The sequence below is a fragment of the Filicampus tigris genome, chromosome 15 (assembly GCF_054856515.1).
Source record: "Filicampus tigris isolate MCC_2025a chromosome 15, RoL_Ftig_1.0, whole genome shotgun sequence".
NCBI classification, from domain to species: Eukaryota; Metazoa; Chordata; class Actinopteri; order Syngnathiformes; family Syngnathidae; genus Filicampus; species Filicampus tigris.
Window position 1 is genome coordinate 5284334 of NC_141231.1, and position 25179 is coordinate 5309512.

General features: G+C 38.2%; 1 protein-coding gene across 10 annotated transcripts in view; it reads right to left on the reverse strand.

Annotated features, from left to right (window-relative positions):
* Positions 1-6779: 6779 nt before the first annotated feature.
* The window catches only part of tcf4 (transcription factor 4), a 177485-nt gene continuing 159085 nt past the window's right edge, over positions 6780-25179 (reverse strand). For 4 of the 10 annotated variants that reach the window (XM_086053264.1, XM_086053266.1, XM_086053271.1 and 1 more), the window contains 5 exons: positions 22989-23121; positions 18194-18359; positions 16822-17051; positions 15166-15307; positions 6780-11781 (listed from right to left, as the gene is read on the reverse strand). In XM_086053264.1, the coding sequence (XP_085909390.1) occupies positions 11733-11781; positions 15166-15307; positions 16822-17051; positions 18194-18359; positions 22989-23121 (720 nt within the window). In that variant the 3' untranslated portion in view covers positions 6780-11732. Of the gene's footprint in view, positions 11782-15131; positions 15308-16821; positions 17052-18193; positions 18360-22988; positions 23122-25179 lie in introns of all 10 variants that reach the window. The other 6 variants (XM_086053265.1, XM_086053272.1, XM_086053269.1 and 3 more) reach the window with 3 other exon arrangements.

Sequence of the window (25179 nt, forward strand, 5' to 3'; positions counted from 1 at the left end):
ATTTTGGTCTTGAAATATAGCATTAAAAGTGTCAAATGTGGCAACAGAAAGAATACAGGTCCTCAACTGACATTTTTTATTAATGTTCTATTCTCCACAGGGGCTCCATGGATGGTCATGGTCATATACAATGTGCTTCACATAATTAAAAGTACAACATTTAAAAGCATTTACAAACAAAAGAGTTAAATACATTTAAAAGTAAAGTAAATAATTAAAAGTAGCTTTCTACACTCTAAAAACAGTCAGGTTAAAAATAACACAATTTGGGGTCAAAAATGGACCGATCCACTTATTGGGTCAGTTTGACACACCTTCTTGCGTTGTTTTGTAGACCAATTTTTGGGGTTGTTTTGTACAGAACTACCATTTTTGGGGGTTGTTTCCTGCTAAACAACCCAAAAAGTTGGGTCAAATTGATCCTTTTTTGGCCCAAAATGTAGTTATTTTGAACTGTTCGATTTTGGGGTACATTTTTTTTACCCCAAATTGTGTTATTTTTAACCCAACTGTTTTTCGAGTGTGAATGAGCTGCAGCTGTTTGATGCTCCTTTGAGGGAGTCCAGTCCGAAAACCATCCATCCTTCCATCCATTATCGATACCGCTTATCCTCACAAGGGTCGCGGGGCGTGCTGGAGCCTATCCCAGCTGTCTTTGGGCAGTAGGTGGGGGACACCCTGAATTGGTTTGCCAGCCAATTGCAGGGCACACAGAGACAAACATCCGCACTCACAATCACACCTAGGGGCAATTTGGAGAGTCCTAACAACTTACCATGCATGTTTTTGGAATGTGGGAAGAAACCGGAGTACCCGGAGAAAGCCCACGCAGGCACGGGGAGAACATGCAAACTCCACACAGGGAGGCCGGGGCCGGGATCGAACCCACGACCTCTGAACTGTGAGGCGGACGTGCTAACCAGTCGACCACCGTGCCGCCGTCCGAAAACCATTAACCAATTAACCAAAAATGAAGTGTAATAGAGATAAAAGTGTGGTTAAGCATCTCCTGATCTGTTTGAAGTATGCAACCCTTCAATCTGTATCTGTTTTCACCTGGTAAAAGTCCGTTTTAGTGCTTGATTTTTCTTATTTGCAGCCATTCCAGAGGAAAAAACGTTATGTTGCCAAGCTGTTAAAGTTGAGCGCCAAGAGTAGAGTACCAAAGGAGTGACAAGCCATTGTAACTTGGAAAAGCAGTGTGACAAAAGCATACACATGGACAACGAGCCTGGCTTCTACTCCTGCTGGTCACTAATCTGATCACACACTGCTGTGGCATGGCATCCCGTTCTTCCATTAGCATTCGTCGCAAATCTACCCAGCATTGTCGCTCTAGCACAAACAGCATCGAACAGCAGTGTTCAATAGGATTGTGGTCATCACTGCAAGCAGGCTCTTCCGTGCTCTCCACTTCCAAATTTTCGAGGTAGTCTCTGATAAACCCTCCTCTGCGGGGGTGAGCGTTTTCATCTTGGAGGATAGAGTTTGGTTCCAGACTGTGGAGCAATAGGATTATTTTATTGTTGCTGAATATCTGTATTGTTGCTGAATGTAACGTTACTCCATATGTTCAGGTTCCAGTGCACATGAAGTCATGGCAGGCCTCCTAGTAGAGATTGGCGGTGTCGTATGTTTTGGATTGTCTGGCCATATTGTCCTGTAAGTGTACCAAAGTGGTGACAGGGTGAGGAAACTGTCATCTTCGGGTGTCATTTTCTTGGGACGCCTTCTTTTCAAACTGTCCCTGATATGCTTCATTACACGGAACTTTGTCTTCATTTAGGAGAAGGTACTTCGTTTGGGAACACAAGCTTAGAGTTGCACCTTTGTATGGGCCCTATTCACATAAGTAAAATGTGGCATGCCCGTTTTTAAAGCAGACACCTAGTTACCACTGAAACAGGACTGGGGTTACCAGTACCCCAAAAGAAGAGTCAGCGGCAACAGCAAAATAAGATGTTTGGCATTGGAAGAGGTGCTCTTTCAAATTCTTCAAATGGACACCCACAGACTAAGAGCAGCTACTCATCCTAAAAAAGTATCTTCCTTGCATATGTGGCACCATTTAAAAGGTAAATAAATAGGATTTCCAACAGAGTTATATTCATTGCCAAGAAGCATTGTGACAACCAATAAACAATGTACGCAACACAATTTGCTAACTGTTTGTGCTGTTTGGTTGTAATGTAATTACAGGTGAAAACATCGGAGGAATCATTTCACGTTAGTAAACATTGCAGTGTTCAAACTAACATGATAACGGGTTGAGAGGAAATAGTTGAATTGGTATACAAAATACAAAATATATTATACAAAATATTGATTAATGTTTTTCATCGATTTCAGTTTTTCACTTTTCAGCAGCCCCTGACCACATTCTGAGTGGCCCCTTGAATAATCTGATCAACCTTGGACATCACATTAGTAAGGCATGTGGTATGTTTGAATATTGTAACGATCTTGCAGTCACACATTTATTGTAAATTGGAATTTGATGTGTTGCTTTATTTTGAACCTTAATGCTAAGAAAAATAATCTTTATTGTATAATTATTAAGCCTTCCATTGGTTTGAAGCATACAGATAGACTTGATTTTGTGTCACCTGTTGTTCAGGGTGTGACTGGAGTGAAATTCTGAAGATGGGAGCGTCCCACAAAACAAAAAAAAAAAAACAACAACCTTTAGTCACACTGATAACTCCCTCTGCTGCAATAACTTACACGAGATAGCTGGCTGATTCATTTACACAGTTATGCAGGCAAACAGCTTGCTTTTGTGCAATGCTTAGAAGTGCTTAGTACATTTCTTCTCCTGTCGTCTTCATAACCTCTGTGACAAAGAGTCCAGCTGTTAATTCTCGGCAGTGGTTTTGGTCTTGAACTTAATGAGAACCCTTAAGAAATCATTCCAGTAACAAAACTCAGAGTTCAAACCGAAACTGACCGCTGCGATGAGATTTACATCTTCAGATCAATTAATTTTGACAAAAGCATATAATCCAACGACCAACCAAAAGCAGCATAAATATATCAGACAATAATGCTATCATGACTAAATAATGATGACATGATAACCCAGCAAGACTATTTGTTATAGTTGTCTGCAGGTGAGCTCAACATAATGCTGTGTTGCAGTTCAATGGTTGATACAAAACAACACACATAACGCGTTCAGTAGTATGTTCGTGGTATGACATTATCATAATATCACAATGGCAAATAGAGAAAACGACTACTACAATCCACCCTTTAAAGAGACCAAGTACTGGATTGACAAAGAGTATGTTATCACTACTTGGGCAGCCTTATCACTCACAATTAGTTGACTGTTCAAATAGATTTGGAAACGGCAGAAAAACAACTATTCTTATGAAAGGTGAGAAGGTCAGTAGCTGGACGGTAAGGCAAACATTACTCATACCGTTTGTCGCTGAGGTCACCATACTTGTAATTTAGAGCTTTTGCAAGTGCCTTGTCCAATCCAAACAAAAACATCAGCCATCGATGTGGTCTGTTCCAGTCAACTGGACTATGGAAAAAGGGAAGTTGCATTCCTACGGCGGCGACATAGTCTTAAATGAGTCTTAAATAGTGGCTTGATTGCTTACATTACACAGGTGGCGCAGAACTGATACAGTATCAGTACAACTCGCTGAATGTCCAGCTATGGCAAATTGTACATCACTGTATCTTAGTATCTTGTAGTGCCTGATTTTGTCAACAGTGAGGAGAACTGTGGCGAGGGAAAAGCGGCTGCCGTCCCTCCAGTATCATGTCCTATGTTTTTCCGAACCTTCCTCCCACTTGGACATGGCTGGAGCTTGACATTTGCTTGACAAAGCATTCAGGAGACAAACAAAACAAAACAAAAAAATCTAGTCACCTCAACTGGCTCCTCTTGATGTGGAGAAGTAGGTCCTACTTTGGACCATCATGATGATCCTGAATATCCTCATGAGTAAAGAGGACACATTATGGAACAGTGACTTTTTAATGACTTGCATACAAATAGTTGAGCCTCTGGAGTACAGTTTGCTATCATGGTACACCTGTACAAAACAGTACACCTGTTTTAAGATAAGATAAGATAAGATAAGAATGCCTTTATTGATCCCACAGTGGGGAAATTTTCGTTGTTACAGTAGCAAAGATATAGGTCACACAGGGGCAGCGGCATAATGTGGCCATTAATGTATAACATTGACGGCAAACATTTAGAATCAAACCTATGTAGATATACGCAGTAACATGTGTATATACACATGTGTATACACACCAACCTACATCTACATAAAAAATATGAGGAACACTCATTTCGGCCTGTACATAGTACAGAGGAAAAAATACTCTAAGTGACAGTGCTGCAGTGCTGTAGTGAAATGTAAGGAACAGCATTGGATAAAAATAAAACTAGACTTTTCTGAAGCTGAGCCGTGATTGGTTGTTACCTGAGACCTGAGCAACTGTGATGTCATTTTCAGTCGACAGACGTGACAAAATGGCCACCCCCGGACATGGCTAAAAATGGGTGGATTTTGCTGCTTAACTCAATATTCCACAAACGGAATATTAATCAGAATGCCATGTTTCAACTAATAGGCCTGCGTACAACATATTCTTGAAAAAAATATGTTTGGGTTGACATCCTCTTCAAGGAAAGCACTTCTTGTAAAACGACCAACGGACATGGACTCTAATGTTGCTCTAATTAACATTGTATCGCACCGCATTGTGTTATATCTTGCCCACTCGACATCCATTGCAACCTGTCATCCTGGAAGTGGATCCACACGCCCCGTCCCCAACCAGTAGTCTCCTCTCAAGGTTTCTTCTTTTATCCCCCATTGGGTTTTGGATATTTTCCTTGTTTGGTTGAGGTGGTTACATCAGGGGATGTGGCTAATATTTGTCAACTGTGGGCTTGTGAAGGAAGCCCTTTGAGACTCTTGTGATTAAGAACTATACAAATAAAATGTAACTTGACACTATCTGACAGAGCTGGGCAGTCCGTCCCTGGGCAAAGACCAGTCAGACCCTCCGGCCCGGCCGGATGCCCATTTTGGGGGTGGAGGGTGACAAATTTAGAAAAATGGCTGCACTAAGCATGGCCGGAAGTGGATTTTAGTCCAGCCCACTAATCGGCCCTCATGCGTGTGACGTGCTCGCGAGGCGGCCAAATTTCATCTCAGCCTACTCGGTGAAAGGCTTCTTTTTAGGCTTCTTTCAAAACAACTTGTGTCCGGGAGTATATTCAAGCTGGGCGCAGCACTCAAGTATGGCACATCATGCACTCTCCCACTTCCGGAAATACGCCGTAGCAAAACTGCTGTGTAGTTTGCTGGCATGCGTTTATTTTGAAGTGTGGAAAATAAGTAACTTGTTGAATGCTTGCAGACTTGTCGTCTTTGCACCCAAGTAATTATACAATACGACAAAACCAACCCCAGGGCTCGCAATGGAAGTAAGTACACGCAGGTACACGCAGCTGGATAAGTACGTGAGTAAGTGGCGCGTTTGAAGCGTGTCCACAGCGGGTTTGAATTGTAAGTTAGCCAGCTAATTGTCTTTCAATAAACCTCTTCCGTTAGCATGACAATGTTTATGAATATGGCCGGGGGGTCGCGGCCGCAAGGGTACCCAGGTCATGGGTGGAGGGTCGAGGCCGGACAGGCAAAAAAGGGTCAAGTGCCCAGCTCTGCTATCTGATATATTTTGGTATCCTTTAAGAATGAAATATAACATTGATTGAATACTACTACATGCTACTTAATACAATGGGACTTGTGTTATAAAGTTGCTGGCTGGTGTTGTTGGATTTCAATTAAGGAGTTAGCAACGGAACGCTAGAGCAAAACACTACTCTCAAATTCACCATAGCCTTTAGGTATTACTTTTAGTTCATCCACGTTTTTTCTCACATATGGTCATTACTTAATGAGGAGGTTTGCAACTTCCCCAAGCAAATCTAATCTCATGCTGTTGTTGTAATGTTTAGAGCAGTGTTTCTCAACCGGAGTGCCGTGGCATGTTAGTGTGCCGTGAGAGATCTTTAGGTGTGCCGTGGAAAATGACTGAATGTCAGTTATTTTGACAAAAAAAAAACATTTTCTAATAACTTTTTTGAGTTAATTTATCTATATAACTACCTATAATAACAGGCAGAAAATTTAAAGGCTCTTCCACATAAATGACTGAAATTACATACGTAATTAAACTTTTTATATCCTTTTTGTGAATCATTTTGCTAAGTGGTGTGCTATGAATTTTTTTCTGATGTGAAAGATGTGCCTTGGCTCAATAAAGGTTGAGAAACACTGGTTTGGAGTATAAAATCTAATAAACCCAAGATTGTTTATTTTTGTTTTCTATGTCAAGTTTAGTACTAAATTACTAAAAACAGCAAGATAGTCAAGACTTTTCATTGCATTTCATTTGTCTGTTTTTAGATTATCTCACTTATTTTTGAAAGAAAAAAAATAAGAATTGCAAGAACCATGTGTAAAATGTGTTTTATATATATATATATATATATATATATATATATATATATATATATATATATATATATATATATATATATATATATATATATATATATATATATATATATATATATATATATATATATATATATATATATATATATATATATTATATATATATATCATATATACCACATACCATATATAGACCACATATCCAAGTGGTCCACATATTGCTATTTCTCAATTAAATGTTACTACATCATAATTAATCGTGACAACAAAGGACACTAGTGAAGATTTTTGAATTCAACTCATTATTGCAGTAAAACTGGTACAGAGTAACAGATTACAAAGCTCTTGGCACAGTCACTGAAAAAGAGAAATGAGATGTGTATGTACAACAAGGAGGGAGAGGAAATAAAAACACATTGGCTAATAGGCTAACATAAAATGACAATGTGAAATGATATGATCATAAAACAAATAAAAAATGTGAAATTAAATGTTGCAAAAATAACATTACTTAAAAACACATTTATTTTACACTGACAGATTGAATCCTAGCGTTCAATAGGTCCGATTCAAAGCCTCACAGCCTTTTGACACAAAAGTCAATTGTAATGGCAAACATTGAAAACAAACTGAAACTGCCTTGCACACCATCTTTTTGGGGAAATAGCTGATACGATTGTTTGCTGACAATTTCTTCATTTATATAATAAAAGTCCAATGTTATTATTATTATTTTTATTTTTACAAAACTTGGTTTACGAATCGTGTTCCGCGGGACTTGCATTTACATTTTGAAGAAATAAATAGACAGGAGTCAGAGCTGGCCCGGGGCCACAAGAGTCATTTGAATATATGGACTTTCTTTGGGTACATCAGGTCACTTTTTTTCCCAACACTTCAAGTAAATTAACATCAGTGTCATTTAACACACAATCAAGGTTCTGTTGCGACAAATACGTCTGAGGATAATCCAATTTCATACAACAAAGTAGAACTATGCAATGCGCCAAAAAAATGCCTTGGGCTGGCTCTGACAGAAGTTGTTCCTGGTGCAGGTACAGATAATAATGTGACTTACACTTCTGCTGGTCTGCAACTACAACAACAGTAACGTGTACAACTGACAATGGAGAGCTGGCAACTCGCTGCTGGAACCAGACAAATACTATTTTATTAAAAACAGCTTCATCATCATCGCCACATCTCACAGGCAAGTCCTGACCCCACTGAAACCTCACAGAATTTGATTTGTGACTATTTACACACTTTTATCTGCAAAAAATACAATTACAATGGACATATGAGGCATGGGGATTTGGACAATTACCATACTGTATATTGGTTTTGATCTTATCAGCATCATTGTCCTAACATCCCTACCATCTCCAACAAGATTTAAAAAAAAAAAGTTTGGGAATTTCTGATCTTACAATGACTTCAATATGACATTTTTTTAAACACACTTTTTCCAAATAACCCCCGAAAAGAAAAACATAATTCTAAGAACACAAATAACAACATCTACATGTAAAAATATAACTTTTACATACACAATTTCAAAATACGGGTTCGGTTTGCTGTTTTGTTGCATACAATTTACAATGTCTGTGTGTCACTGCCATGATGTATAGCAGTGAGTGTAGCTGTTGGACCTCCGGTGCCATTTTGTCCTGTGCGGGGCGCCATAATAGTCAGAGGCAGAGGTTGTCATGGCAACATAAGAAATAACAGAGTCCTTTGATGATTTGTAACACTGGGGGCCTGACAGTTCAGTCTTTGGAAAAATAATTCCTCCCCAAGCAAACACTTCTTTGCAACAGAAAAAAAAATGAAATAAAAAAAGAATGGAAAATGTCACCCTCCTTATATATTGTATATATTTTTGTACATTTATATATAAATTGATCTATTCAAATAGATTATTTTCCAGTTTCTGTTGATTGAGTAGGATTTTAACCGTGCCAAAATTGACGCTTGTCAGAGAACAACACTAATGATTGCAAATTGTGTTGATTTTTTATTTTTATTTCTATTTTCTTACATTTTCTGTAATAGACATGTAAACCAGAACATACAAATAAAAATTAACAAGAAAATTATTTTCCTTAAAAAAATAAAAGGAGAAAAAAAGCGCTTTACAACATACAACCACACACGTTGTACTGGAGACTACATTGGCTCAAGGAAAAGCCCATCAAATATTGATAAAAAAGCTGATCAGCTATATTACAAGAAGAGACGCGTTCACCATGAAAAGTGGGCTGGGTATAGGATAATGGATGTCTTCCATTGGGCAGGGAGAACTGGGGCGAGGGCTAGTTTTGCTAAATCAAGCATCTGTCAGAACACGCTCTAGTTACACATAAGCATACAGTACAGCAAATACACTTTATTTTTGTTGGTTTTTTTTTAATCCCAAAAATACTTTTTTTTAATTTAATTTTTTTCAACTTTTTTTTTTTTTTAAATTCCCAGGTCTGGTACAAAAACCTGACTGCATAGAACCTAATGACCAACAACAGGTTTCCCTAAGCTTGCATCCTATGAAAGACCAGCTCCTCCTCTGGCAACTCCAATGATATGAACTCTAAAAAGGCACATTGGTAGAAGTGTGAATGTTCAAATTGCATCTCTGGGACCACTCTGGGAGTTGGGGCTTGGGGGGAGGTGTGGTGGGGGTCTAGACCTCGGGCTCATAAGGCTTGGATCAGCAGAAAGGACAGCACTGAGAATCAAACATCAAAAACTGGTGGAGGTATAAGAGCAATAAAATCATATTCGAGTTAGCCTTGTCTGTTACTGATTCTATCAGGCACCAGCCATGACTTTTACTCTTAAAATACAGCACAGTATCCCATACTGGTACTTCAAATAACTGCTCAGACAACGTTGATGATTCTACAACGACAGGCATTCACAGGACTTGTCCGTATAAGAGTGTGGCTAAGAAGTACAGTGGGCCCCTGGACTTCAAACAGTTTGATGGTCTGAACTGAAATTCAAACAAAATATGTTCCAGCAGTTGAAAAGGAATCTAGAACCCGATTGGGGATTGGAAACAGATGATGAAACAAGAAAAGGTAGCACAGTATCAGCTGATCTTTCCTGCTTTCCAGTCTGTATTTCTTAAAGAAAAAGACATTTTCTTTAAAAAAGACATTTACTCAGCGCCTCACTGTCAGTGATAATAAGATAAAGAGGCAAAGGGTCATGCCGATAGAATTGCTGTCAAACCATCATAATCAAAAGCAATGTTCATCATCAAATTCCTTCAAAGTCTGAAGAAAAAAAAAATACGTCGCAAAACGGTCTCTTTACAGTAACTGGGTTCGAACACCGAGGGTCCACTGTACCAGTTGTATAGTGTATTTGTTTACTCAGTGTGCTGAGTACTATGACTTTAATTCCAGATGTTCGGCCAGTTATAGCAACTGTGGACTGCACAAAATTTGAAATGACATTGTTCTTTTCTAATGGGAATGCTTTACTAGGGTTGACAATCTTCAACGTACCCAACGATCTGTTACCATAGACCAAGACCGTATCAGGAGAAAATCCAAATGTGAAGATGGTCATGTTCGTGATAGTTGAAACATAAAAACACAACTTAACAGTGACACTAAATCATACGGAGAAAAGTAGAAACCGCACTAATTTGAGGTATTTGGGAAATGGGAGAGGCTTTAGCTTTTGCTGAGTGTTGGGTTCAATTATGAACCACTCAACAAAGCTTGGGAAATGTTTCACCCATGCTATAGGCCCAAACTAACTGATGTTTATTTGTCTTCCCTTGCTGCATCACCATCGCCTCTATGTGATTGAATATTTTCTTTGCCCATTGAAACCTCTATGGAAGTTGGTCCATTTTACTCCATTGAGGGCTGTATTTGTGGAATGTGTGTAACGTGTAATAAGATACACTTCATTACTAGCCCTATTCCATCATATTTTTTTTCAATCCTGTGCCCATCTTTGATGCAAGGATATAGATTAAGGTGGGATGTTTTTCTAGAGGCCACAATGATCAGCTTTTGCTTGATCACAAACCTTTTACCAATTTAAAAGTATTACTTTTTATGTCTATATGATTTGTCCTTTCTTTGAATGATTGAAATACTCCAGACCCTCAGATTTGTTCATTAGTGTCCTTGTGGTAAGTGTGCAGGTCAATTGTGTTCAAGTCCCCAATAGGTTTGCATCAACCCTACAAAATAATCAGGATTTCCAATTTTGCAGTCTGGTTATGATAGGCTGACCAATCCAGCGTTTACACCGCCTCTCGCCCAAAGTGAACTAGAATGGGCTCCATCTCACCCACAACCCAAATGAAGATAAGCAGTATAGAAAAAGGATGAATGGTTAGGATATGTTTAAATGGTTATTTGAATGGACCCTTAGTCAACATCTAGACATTAATTTTGACCTGTGTGAGAAGGGGAATTGTGAGTTCTGCTTTTACTAGGTATCAGTTAGGTTAAAAATAATTTTTTTACCATTGCCATCGCAAAGACTTTAGAATCCAAAAAATGTCTTTTTTCTACCCATACTTAATCTGTAACCTGTAATCTGGAAGAAACTTTACGAGTGTTTGTTTGATTTTGTTTCTCCTTGTGCATCCATCTGACTGTTTCACTGTTTTGCATCCAAGAGGACGTCAGGCACAGCTTCATCCACAGTGTGACATTAGTTTGCCATTCAGTCAGTGACATGCTGAGGCTGCAAATTCTTGCTCTGAAAAATCTCTTCAAATACTTGATATGTTTTGTTTGCCTCCCCTGTTCCCTATGCTCCCCACTGCATGAGTCCATTTTTTTGTTTGTTTGTTTTTTCTATATATTCATACATATACATTAATACACATATCTTTTAAAGAAGCCCAATGTTCTTAAAACTGGGAATGGTGATAGTTGTAAAAGTAGAAGAATTTCTTAGATGATTGGTCAATCCATAGGTTTTCTTTCCCTTTGCAATAACTTCATGACAAAATCTCCGACAAAGAGCCGATTGTTGCATCGGCCAAAGGGTGTCTCCGCAAAGTAGGAGTTCACTTCAGGTGGAGACGAAAAGCAACCTGTGACAGTGCAGTTTGTTTTCTTGATAGAAGAAGGAGGGAAAGGAGGATTAGAAGACAGAGGAAACACTGAGGCCGATCTGATTGGTCCGGAGAATCTTGATTGGTTTGGCCAAGCAACAGTGGGTTTGATTGATTGCTGCGGTGTCATAGAAACACTGTCAGAGGAAGTGGTCACTCATCATTTTGATGAACTCTGGCACCTTGGACCTGGAGAGGGAAAGAAATACACACATCATTCATCAAGAATGGAGCTGGCGGTACAGCCATTTGTTTAATGAGTAACAAAATTATGTACTACAAAAAAATCTATTCATATTAATTTACACATTATTATTATTATTATTATTATTATTATTATTATTTAAATGAATAAAATATGTTTTGGGAAAAACAAATACATATGTACAGTCTAAGTGGTGTGCATCACTCAAATAAAAGACAATTTGATCTCGATACATGCAGTGCAGATATGATTCAAGAACAGAACATTTTTAAGTGGAATGAGTCCATTTGGTTCAGTTCAATGGAATTAATATGTAACAACACTCCAAAGTTAATTAAATTTGAAGAAAAAATTATCGGCAACATCAAACTGGTTAATACTGCTTTATACTTGATGTAAATCTCTCACATAAAAGATTATTAAATACATATCTCGATACACTATACACTTTTAAAGGATGCTACATTTTAAAATGTAACAAAATGATTCGATCATGACTGGTTAACATACAGTATATATATATATATATATATATATATATTTTTTTTTTATTTATTTATTTTTTTGGGGCTGCAAGCAAATACGTAAGGAGGGTGACGCAGATCCTGAATAGTCAGCTGAATGGCAAGAATAAGATTCAGGCCATTAACACCTATGTCTTGCCAGTCATCAGATACCCTGCTGGCATAATTCCCTGGCCACTGCAAGAGATGCAAGCCACTGACATCAAGACAAGAAAGCTCCTTACAATACACGGAGGGTTCCACCCCAAGTCCCGCATCCTGAGGCTGTACACAAAGCGGAAAGAGGGGCATCGTGGACTAGTGAGTGTCCAGGGCACTATCCTGGAGGAAACATGCCTCCAAGAATACATAAAGATGATGGCCCCAAGGGACGACCTGCGTAGTGAATGCCTCAGGCAACAGAATCCCAGTAAAGAGAAGGAGCCAGATGGACTGTCACGGTAAGACAAGCCCCTCCATGCCATACACCACCGTCAAATTGAAGAAGTGGCTGACATTGAGAAAAATACCGGTGGCTGGAAAAGGCTGGACTGAAAGAAAAAACAGAGAGGCGCTAGTCATGGCAGCACAAGAACAAGCCTTAAACACAAGGTCAATAGAGGCCGGAGTCTACCACCTATCGACAGCCATATTGCAGAAAGAAGCGTTGCTTCAAAGAGATGAGTTGGCTCGGAGGCTTTGTACAGAACCGCAGGCACCCATAAAAAGCACGTGATTGTTCCCAGTGCGAGACCAATGAGAGCACAAGTGGATTTATCCCGTGAGCTGATTGGGTGCACACCATTGCAGCCTCTTGCTAGTCCCGTCCACGCTAACAAACGAACAGCACTTTTGAACAATGTTCTGTTCTGAAACTCGTAATGTTATTCAAATGTGCCGATCATGTTAGTCAGAGTAGAGACGGATCAACGGATAGTAAATGGCTGTGTTTAGAAGCTGTGAGTGGAGCGCCTTCAGGCACCCGACAAGCATGACGTGCTCACCATGATGGACGATGAAACATTGGCAAATAAAATGTTCAAGTGTTTGTTAAAGTTTGTCTTAAAACAGCTTACATTAACTAGAATCCCGCATTGCATTTTATCCAAAGGACCATGGTTACTTCCGATGACTGTGCTTCTTCGTTTTAAAAGAAGAGGAAAGAGAGAAGACGACAATGAAGAAGAAGGAGGCAACAAAAAAGAAGCGGTAGCAACAACAGCAGAAGTAATTAAACTTTTGCTTTGAACAACAACAACGACAATGGTTTGAAAGTTCATAACACCAGAATTGTATCTTTGGCTAAAATACAGAGCGGGATTCTAGTTAACTGCAATAAACGAGGGATTTTATATATATACACACGTGTGTGTATGCTTGTATGTACACGCAGTGCTAAGAGTATTTGCCCTCTTCTCTACTATAATTCTTATTTGATCTATTTTAGTTTCCCCACTTTGCCCAAAAGTTTTTTTTCCCCTTGATAAATAAAATCACCATTCAAAAACTGTATTTTATGTTGACTTTGGTACCTTTGTCTGATATTGAGATTTGTTTGCTGATTTTAAGGATTATAGTTGGAAAACTAACCCCATCCTCCCCCAAAAACGAATTTGAGTTGACAGATTCTTTTTCACAGCACTATACATGCATACAGTGCATACTGTATACAAACACATACATACAAACGCACAGTCACGCAGCACATACTTAACACAAAGTCCTTGGTTGAAAATGGAGTTCCCGCCATAATTCCAGTCAATATTTGAAAGTAAATAGTTGTATTTTCATACAAATTCTAGGCATTGAAACCATTGCAGGCTAAAAATATAAGACGATAAAATGAAAACAATAAGAACAGTAGTAACTGAGCTTGTGTTCTGGTGCTGCATAGTTACATGTCAGTGCCGTCGAAAAATGAAGACCCCCTGTGCATGTGGGTGTGTTGGCCAAATCAACTTTCTATTGGACTGGGAAGGTATTTTTGTATTCACGTCAAATCATTAATGTTGTTTAATATTAAATTGAATAGATATTGTAATGCATTTTGTTTTTCCCTCATGTGACTCTATGGGGTTATTGTCATTAGAAATAAACAATTTGTGAATCTTCAAAGCTAAGACTTATTAACACTGCCCGTACTACTGCCCGTGAGCTGACCACCAAATTAATTTGAGAATTTTGACTCTCTTTTTTGTTAGTTGTAGATTGCTGAAAATGTGTTGCACAGCCAAGAGCAGAACTACAAATACAAAGTCTCTCAATTAAAAACAAAAAGACAATAATAATGAAGACAGAACATAAAGTCACACATCAAAATCACACTTACTGCCAATCTGTTGTTACAATGTACCCAGACCAGACTGAAACTTCTGAAACTGAAAATCATGTCTGTTTTTTTTTTTGTCCAGCTGTTGTATCATCAGCTCTGTACACATTTACTTGTCAGGAACTGAACAACACAAGTTCATTGAATTAAAAGGTGAAAACTGACTGTTTGAATTTCATGCCATTTTTGGGACTGCTTTGGATAAGCCGATGGCACCGTAATTTCAGCATCCAATAGAAATAAACTGGTGCATATTACAAATGTTCTGCCTGTGTTGAACAATACCATCGCTCGCTCTCCCTTTTTTTTCTTGGCAATTTTTACAACAATAGGCTGTTCAAAAGCCCAAAGTCAAATTTCATATAAATTGTAACTTTAATTTTCCTTTTTTCTGATTATTAATTTGCAAGCCAAAATCATTCTGGACATATTAACAAGAATTAAATTTGGCTTTGAGTTGAAGGTACAACAGCAGATTAGTGAATAAGTGAAATCTTCTGACCATTTATGGGGGAGAAGATGTTGCTGCATTTTACATTTGTCCCAATGGGTTTGACCCATCGCCCATGGCGGCATGGTGTGCTGCAGCGAGTGAGAGGGGAGTCCCGTCTGATGCCACAGTGACCTTCTCCTCCTCACGGCGTTTCAGGCAGGCCGCCTTCGGGTTCAAGTTTCTCTCTGGAAATCGGAGGAGAGAGAAACTGTCAAATGGATTATTCATGCTGAAACAATCACCTATGCCAGGAATTAACAAGTCACTGGTGACCTTGAGGCCAAGAAGCAGAAACCTTGGCAAAACATGCCATTGCTGCCCTCTCCTGGCACAGTTTGTGTTACCTAGGACTATCGAGCTATGTCTTTCAACAGATACTATGTATCATTACTTACTGTATTTAGTGAGAAGCAGCATCCCTCAAAAGTTACTACTTACTTGTAGCTGGGTTGGAATTATTGTTATTATTTTTTTTATTTTTATATATTGTTATTTATTTTACCCTTGAAAATAAACTTTTCCCTGACTAATTGGAAATTTGATTTAATTGTAATTTGGATATAGGAATAATATTGACAGGAAAAAGTGCCTTTACAAAAAAGATGGCGGGTGAATTGGCTTTTTAACATATGGTAAGTGATGATTTGAAAAATTAGAATATCTTAATGTATTTTAGCATTCCAAGTCAAAAAGGACTATTTCACAAGATTTTAATGAGACTCCAAAAAATTTTTTACAGTCCACTTTTGAGCTTGCTGAGGTAGCCCGCAGGCCTGTTATAAAAATAGCTAAAATAGTTTAGTGTTACTGGCTTGTGAAAATGGAATTGTGATTTCCTTGGAATGTTGTAGAAGCAACCATCTGAAAGTGGAAACACTTGCAGAAAAAAGTGTTGCATGTTGATATGCGTCTTTTTCCCACCTTGTTAAATTATAAGATTAAGGTCTTTTGAAGCATGTATATTATATTTGTTTTCCTAAATCATGCGCTGTATGTTCTTCTCGTAATTTTTGTCTTTTCTTTACTTTGCTTTTCAACGTCATATGTTCTTTGGTTTGTAAATGCCTTTGAATGTCATATTCTTAACTATGTGAAGCACATTGAGCTATCGTGTGTATAAAATAAAGCTGCCTTGCCTTGCCTATTGTTACTAAGTACAGAGAAACCATTAACCTGATCACTATCTTCACATAGACAAATATCATTCATTATTAAGAGTAATATATACTGCAATTAAAAAGTAATTGATGAATATTTGTTATTTCAGAAGTGTATATCAAATTGGTAGCCCTTCACATCCATCAGTATGCAAGAAGTGGCTGTCAAATTAAAAAAGGTTGCTGACATTTGCTGCTGGGTATTATATAGATACATTACAGAGCGAAATATTTCTGGATTTTATTTTCTATAATTTTGATGATTATAGTTTACAGCTAATGCAAACCCCCAAAAATCACAATCTTGAAAAATTTACACTAAAAAAAACAAACAATCAAAATCAGTTTAGGTAGGAATTAGACTTGTGAAAAGTAACCTGTCTGTCAAAACATGTGTTTTTAAATGAGCTATATATGAAGGTTATTATGGGAAATAGTAATGAGAAATAAAATACATAAGTAAATACACTTGCTGTTACATTTGTAAATAAGTGTAGATACAGCGGTCCAATTCTGTGCATCCAACTGGAGAGGACACTGACCTCTGACTTGTTGCTCCAGACTGAGGATGACTGCCACGGCCTGGTGAAGGATTAGCAACTTGGTCTGCGGCTTATCGCTCTTTAAGTGCAACTGGACCATCCGGCCGAGCTCCTTGAACGCCTCGTTGATGTCGCGTACTCGCAAGCGCTCTCGAGCATTGTTGGCCATTCTCCGTTCCCGCTCCCGCTCCATCTTCTGCTCTGGAGACAGGTCCTCATCGTCGTTGTTGCTTTGGTGGCCAATGATGTGGACAAAAAGGAGGGACGAGGAGGGGGGGGGGGGGGGCGCAAGGGGTGGCGGTATGGGAGCAAGATTTGAGGATGGAAGTTCAGTTTAAAGGAATTCTCTTTTCACCAGATGGTGAGGAGAAAAATCATTGATTCACATCATCAATATCATGACCGCCATCATCATGTATAAGTCTCTGGGTTTGGGATCCAAATGTTTCTGATTTCATTTAACCTCCAGGTGAAAAAAAATCACAGTAAACGGTTTGTTTATTACTGGAGGAGTGAAGGCTGTTGAGCTGCATCCAGGGTGGGAAACTAGTATGGTGATTTTGATTGTGATTTGTTCAAACACGTGGAAATGTCTGTGATTATGGAAACAGAAAAATGCTGTATTTGGTATGTGTTTGTTGTGCGTATGTGTGCAAAATGTAATGTGAATTGTATTATTTACTGTATTACTGAATAAATTGATCTATTGATTGAATTATAATTCAATTCTACTTATAGTGGAGTCACTACAAAAATCAGTATTCAGTGGCGCAGCTTGGCTTGTGATGAAACAACTTTTCCAATCCTCTGAATGCAACGTAGCACTTCTTTGAGAGAATTGAAGGTGGGTTCTACTCTGCTGTGTGAGAAACAGTTAAAACCAGGCTCAAGACCATGGAGAGACGAATGGGATCAAACAAGAGCTTCTTGTCCACCAGAAACCTCTGTTTTGTCTCAACAGTGCCGCTGCGGTTGTCTGCCAAAAGCACTGGCTTAACTCAAATCAATTAGGAGCGGCCATGTTTCCAAAAACAGAGCTGCCTGGTGGTTTTCGAGCAAAATGCCTCAGTATTAGCGCATTTATTTAGCTGCTTCTCGTCACACTTGGTCACTTCATCAAAGTCTAGAGGCTGGGTCCCAAAACCACTCACTACTTCAAGCCCTTCCTTGTTCAAGAACTGTTTGAAAACCATATAACATTTTCAGAAAATGCATACATTACAAACAAAGACGACCGTTCAATTCTTTTTGCAAGAGGTTTGTTCAAGGGCGATTGTCAAGTCTGTAGGGTCTCTCAGAACTGAGGTGATTTGGGGAACCAGCCTAATGAGAGTTTTGATAGAAGCGAACATCTAAGAGGTTGGCGGGTTACCTAGATCTTGACCTATCAATTCCTTTGAGATCCTTGCTGTCAATGTCTTCTTTCTTGGGGTCCAAAGGCTTGGAGTCTTGCAGGAGGTTCTCATCGCCCTCATCCTCGGACTTGATCTCTGAGCTGATGGAAGAGGTGCTCTGGCCCTGAAGGCCTCCAGACAGAGCTGCAAAGAGCAAAAACAAGGAGGTGCTTGAATGATCGATCGACCGCTCGATCCATCCATCGATCGATCGATCTATCCATCGATCATCCATCCATCCATCCATCCATCCATCCATCCATCCATCTATCTATCTATCCATCTATCTATCCATCCATCTAGCTATCTATCTAAAACTAGATTATTGTGAACCGGAAAAATGTTTTTGGATTCAAAAGATGTGAGTGCCTCGATTCGAACCGAATCTAATTGTGTCTCCGCTGATCCACTCGCTTGCCGTACGATGCATTCATGAACCTCGGAAACATCACAACTCGGCAAAACACAAATCAGACCACAACACAGATAACCCAATTCGTTACAATATGCTGTTGAACATTCAAAGATTTCAATGCCTAAAAAGTGCATACAATTTCATAAAGACTTTTTAAAGTTACAGTATTTTTTTCATTATAAAATAGTTTTAATATAGTTAGCAATAATTGTAACTGTTATTGCATATATTTTTTTAATCACAAAAACTGTATACCGTATTTTCCGAACTATAAGACCCTTTTTCCTAGATTTTGAGACATGCGGCTTATAGTCCGGTGCGGCTATTCTGTGGATTTTTCTTCCAACGCTCGGGGCGCTGTAACCGGAATGACAGTACAATTCAATACAATACATTTCCCATTAACTGGATGTGACTGCAGGTGGAGGAGGCGAGGGCGCCATAGACTAGGTTATTGCATTAGGTGCTGTAATGCTTTGATTCTATGTTTTCCTAGAGGTCCGTGAAGTGCACATGAATGCGATTGGCTGATGTTACATCTGTTCTGTTGTTTCGATGTGAAATGCTATTGTTGATTTAGCACGTCGTGTGTTAGATTGGCTGACTTTATTAACATAAAACAAGACAGGTGCATATGTAGAATGTAGTAGAACAATAGATGGTGGAGTCTGGTGGATATTAGCTGACAAACTGGAGCGGCAGTCGGCAGTGAAATGAAGATAAGTACTGTTTATTTTCTCTTGGTTCTCTTCTGTTTTAATCAGCAATGTTGCTGCAGTGTTAAAAGGCACTGTTAGGAAAGAAAATGCTCAGGTCCATTCATGCACATTTACAGTTTAAAATCGTTCTGTAAATGCAGTAAATATAAAAGTTTTCAAGATAGATAGGTGCGACTTATATAAAGATACGGCTTATTTCACGTTTTTTTCCGAAATATTCTAAAAACAGAGTGGGTGCGGCTTATATAACGGCACAACTTATAGCCCGGAAAATATGTAATGTACTGACAACTTGGTTTTAACTTGAATACTTAGGTGTGTCATAGGCTGCTGAGTGTTTAAAGATTTCAGTGTCTCAATAGTTTACAAAATTGAGAGAACTTTATTGTGTATTTTTTATCCTGGTGTAATTTCTTAGAATATCACCCGAATGGTTTGGTTTAATTATTATTATTTTTTTAAAACTACAGTTTACTTGTCATCTTTTCAAAATAAACATATTTAAAAAAATAAAATCTGTTTTTTTGTACCGAAAATATAGCGAACCGAAGTTTCCAATAAACGAACCGAACCGAAACGTGATTTAGCGTACCGTTACACCCCTACTAATTACAGTAATTGCAAAATTTTCCATAATTGATCGAACACTAAGCTTGGAACTGATATTTACTTGAGTAAAATCTTGGAATAAATGTGGGGGAAAAAAATGAAAGTATTAAAAATTCAAAGATTCTAATTCTAATAATGCTTTCTCTGATCCTTGAATACGATTCCTTTCCTGTAAAATACAACAGTTGAACGATACACCAAAGATGTACGACTAATATGGTATTTGAATTTGGCTTTGCAAAGTGCGCAAATTATTTTGAATTTCTCCAGTGAGCCGTCAAGCAACTTTTTAAAGAAATCTATGTACATGCGACAGTGACTCTCATCTTAATTTGGCTGCAAAGTCAGCAGACGTCAGCTGCCATAAGAAGTAAATAAAACTGAGTTAATGGATTTACAGTTTTTTTAACGCTTGTTGAAATGTAAATTATATAATTATATATATATATATATATATATATATATATATATATATATATATATATATATATATATATATATATATATATATAAAGTACTATATGTCAAATATCTACTTGTTTATGCTACAATCTTATTTTCCTAGAGTTTTACCACACACCATGATTTCTGACAATGCCGGTGACAGATTTATATTATCAAACACATATGGGATTTTAAAGACGCAACACACTAGAATTCAACTTAAAATTCCTATTATTACAATTATCTAAAATTTTATGGCAGAATTAACTTGTAAATGTTGAAGAAAAGGAGAGTATTATGAAACACACAAAGCTCTGACAGCAAGTTGACTGTGTGCAAGCTGGAGTGCAAATGTAAATGCTGCTCTAGCCTCCTGTCTGTCTCTCTCCTCAGTAGAACAGTTAAGTCTTTATTGGACGTCTGTATGGATCGGTAGCTGGGCGGCTGCCAAATTCTCTGTCAACACAGAACACTCTCCTCTGTTCCCACACATACACCACCAACTGTCGGCCATTTTGAATCTCCGTCTGCCTGACTGGAGGCATTTTGTGTTCACTTTTGAGTGACAGCCTGTGTTTGGTTTGCATGTGTCCATCAGTACAATTACTGTTACTTTGTGGACAAATAGATGCATTTCAATGAGTTTAATCTGAAAGTGACTTTGTGCATCTGAATGTTTCAATTAACCCAGACATGGTGGGAGACTGAACACATTTGTGAATTTGGGGATGTGTGTTAGTTATAATGAATGTTGTTTGTTTCTCCAATTCCTCACAAAGCGTTCTAATTTTCAATATCTAAACTGTTTTTTATTACTATTAAGATTAAATGTTGCCTTTTTTGATGAACAATTTCATTAACATCTATATTCCAAGATTTCATCATTGTTTTGGGGTAAAAAAAAAAAAAAAAAATTATTTCAATAAAAGGCTGTATGAATGCTCATTGATGGAATCTGAGATTTGAAATTGCTACTGCTATTTTTTAATGGGCCACTTGTCCTGCAAGACACTAACAAACATACTCTTTGAATAGGAAATATCTCACAGTTGATATATCAATCAATAAAAGAATGAAAATCCTGATTAATTTTATTATATTTTGCATTATATATGACGTTTGAGGATATCAACTCTATCTGTGGAAATAATCTAAATATCATTCAAACAGATCGCTTTGAGTGTGTGAATAGTTGATTTTATTATCCATTCATCAATTTTATATACAGTATCACTTGCCCTCTTTAGGATCACAGGTAAGATGGAGCCTAACCCAGCTGACTCTGGGCGAGAAACGGGGTCCAACCTGGACTGGTCATGAGCCAATCACACGTATTATTAGATTATGTAAAATAAACAAAATCTAATAGAAAAACATAGTTAATCGCAAATTTTGAATTGATGCCTGCCAAAAGATTTAATAGTCCCCTTTTTTCCACAGCCTTGAACGCCTCCATTACACTACGTGTGTGCATGTGTGTGTGTTAAAATGAGGAGCAATGTCTCTTTTTTTCTGCTTGAGTGTGTGTTTCACTCTCTCTTACCTCATTACACACTTGGCTGTGGTTGCTGCTTGCTGAACTTTGCTGCCAGCAAACTCATTTGCAGCCTTTAAAAAGAGCTCAGAGCTAATTTGTTTCACATTGCGCTCATATACACTTCCCTCCTCCATATTCATACCGTATATTTATTTAGTGTTTTAGTGCTCGGTAAATTTGAGGTTTGCCAGCTGAGCTTTGACTTAACGTGTGTGTCAACTTTTGCCTGAAATGACAATCTTAAAGTACGTTTTAATGGTTCTTCATTAAAGGGGGAAGTCAAATACATTTTTTCAAGAATATGTTTTATGCAGGCCCACTAGTTGAAACACGGCATTCTGGTTAATGTTGCGTTTGTGGAATATGAGCTAAGCAGCAAAATCCACCCGTTTTAAGGCATCTCAGGGGGCGGCTATTTTGTCACTCCTGTCGACTGAAAATCACATCACAGACCCCCAAGACTCAGATAACGACCAATCACGGCTCACCTGTTTTCTGAAGCTGAGCTATGATTGGTCGTTACCTGAGCCCTGACCAACTGGGATGCCATTTTCAATCGACAGAAGTGACAAAATGGCCGCCAGAGATGGCTAAAAACGGGTGGATTAACTCTCATTCCTCAAACACAATATTGATTTGAATGCTGTGTTTCAACTAGTGGGCCTGCATATAACATATTCTTTAAAAAATATGTTTGGGTTGACTTTTATACAGTATTTTTCTGGTTTGAAGTAGAAAGCTATGATGCCAGCACACTATACAAGATAAACACATTTTCTGAAGTTTGACATGTAAATGCAAAGTAATACAGTACATGTTTCTATTTTTCTATTTTTATTATATTTTCACCATTCTGGTGTCCATTTTTATGTCTTGACATAAAATGTCATTGAGCCTCTTCAAAACTTTTACCAATTATTTTATGGGGCATATTGTTTTTTTCACCATTAAAATGCGAAACACAAAAATGTAATATTTTAGGGACAGAAACACAAAGGTTTGATGATTATTTGGATTAATTAGTATCCCCTTATGATGATGGGACTTACCACGGTAAGGGTCAGGTTGGCTGAGGTCTGGCGAGGTGGCTGACTGAGCAGGCAGCTGAGGCACCTGACCCGCCGCCATCGAGTGTCCACCACGTAAAGGACCCATACTGCCATCTTCTCTGTGAGAGCTCACCTGGGGGAAAGACAAAAGAAGGAACAAAATGAGGCTGCTGCTTGGCCAGATGAGTCAGAGATTTTTAAACTTTTTTAAAAAGTGATTTGTAATTGGTCTTCATTGTTTTGTTATTTTCACAATTAGCTTGTATTGTATACCTTGGTGAGTGGATATTACTCATGTCAACAAATGCCATGATATACACTATTCTCCCCAAAAATATTTGAGTGAGATAATTTTGACATAACATTTAACATCAGCTTTGCTAGTTGACTTAACCAGCGAACAATAGGTTTTAATAACTCATTGGCGAATAAATAGTATGAGTAAATTAGTGCTTATGTTTATTAATTAACACTTAAGATACCAGCAGGACATATAGTTGTAAAGTGTAATGTAAAGTAAAACCAAACAGAATAGTTCAGCATCTCTTGTTTAACACAGCAGCTATGGTAATTGCTGCTCTTTTGCACTGCATATGTTTACTTGGCGTGAATAAAGAATTCTCATTTTTGTCTTTGCCTCAATTTGTCCGACAATTATTTATGTTGTACTATTTGAGGTTTACTATATTTTTCCTGTATACATATTTTCTTGTATTCGTTTGTCCACATATACATGTATTTGTACATCTTGATAAAGAGCAAAAAACCTGCTTGGATTCTTTTACTCCCAATTGTTGTAGTTCTGTCTTTGGCCTGTTGGGGGCATTATCTACCTTTCTAAGAGCCCAAACTTAAGGCATCCTGTGTGTTACTCTCACATCGAATCTGCCTGTCATGACATGTATGTTTTCGACTTGTGTGTGGGCTCTTTTTGTTCCTTGGTGTTTGCAGGGGCATACAGTGAGTGGGGTGCATTTGTGTGAATGGATGTGTGTGTGTGTGCTTGGCTGAATCCTATCCATCTGTCGGACACGCACGCACACGACAACACAACAACTGACAATTATCTTAATGCCCATATGTTTGAATGTGGGATTTCTAATTCCCAGGGCACCAAGCAGCTTCCAGCGGGGACTCACTGTTTTGGCACGAGATGGGCTCTCTTTAACGTGCACGCACGTGTGTGCGTGTGTCTTTGATGCCAGCTTCCTTGTCGGCATGCTTTTAAAGATCTTTGTTGTACTTTGAGCAGATCAGCAAAACAATTGTTTGGATTCTTGAAGCATGACGTACTTTGCTGTAGTGTAATGCTTGCAGGCGACACCTTATTAGTATCACAAATGTAGGATCTTGTTTTCAGATAATTATATCGTTGCAGTGGTGGGTGGCAAATGGAGGATGCTTGTACCATGATGCAGATGAATATTTTGAGTAGCACTCAGAGATGTACCGTATAAGAGAACATTTTTTAATCACATTCTTAATGAAATGTGCATGTAGTGCTTCTCCCTGACTTATTGGTGCAACGTACATCACACACTGAGAAATCAATGTATTCAAGTTAAGTGCGCTTAGGAAGTGGCAACACAAGATGACCACTGGTGGCTTTACTTCTCGCTATGGCGTATAAATGGCATTGTGAGTCCATTCATATTTATGTCCGTGGTTCAGTGGCATGTACATTTCTGGTCGGGGGGGGTAAACGCATAGTGACAACAATGGCAGAGTCGAGCTCGTCAAAGTTCAGTTGCTGTTTGCTGCAATTACTGAAAGTTAACATGATGATGATGTATGAAAAAATGGCTCTTGCACCACAAATCCTCAGAGTAGGGTTTCATGTTTTACAGCTCATTGCTCCGCAATTTTGAAGTTTGCTTTTGAAGGTATCTTACTCTAATACTGCTAGTCTGACTTGTGATGTGGTTAAATGCTGTCTGCACAGTCATACAGCTTTATTGTTGTCTGCAGATAGAGCCATAGCCTACAGTTGCCTTTTGGCATAGCATGGTTTACTGTTGTCTTTAGGTTGACGTTTACATGCTCCAATACTAATTGATAATATTAATAATGATAATATTAATAATAATAATCACCATCATCATCGTCATCATCATTATCATCATCATCATCACCATAATAATAATAATAATAATAATAATAGTAATAATAATTTAGCCAGCCCCTGTAAAAA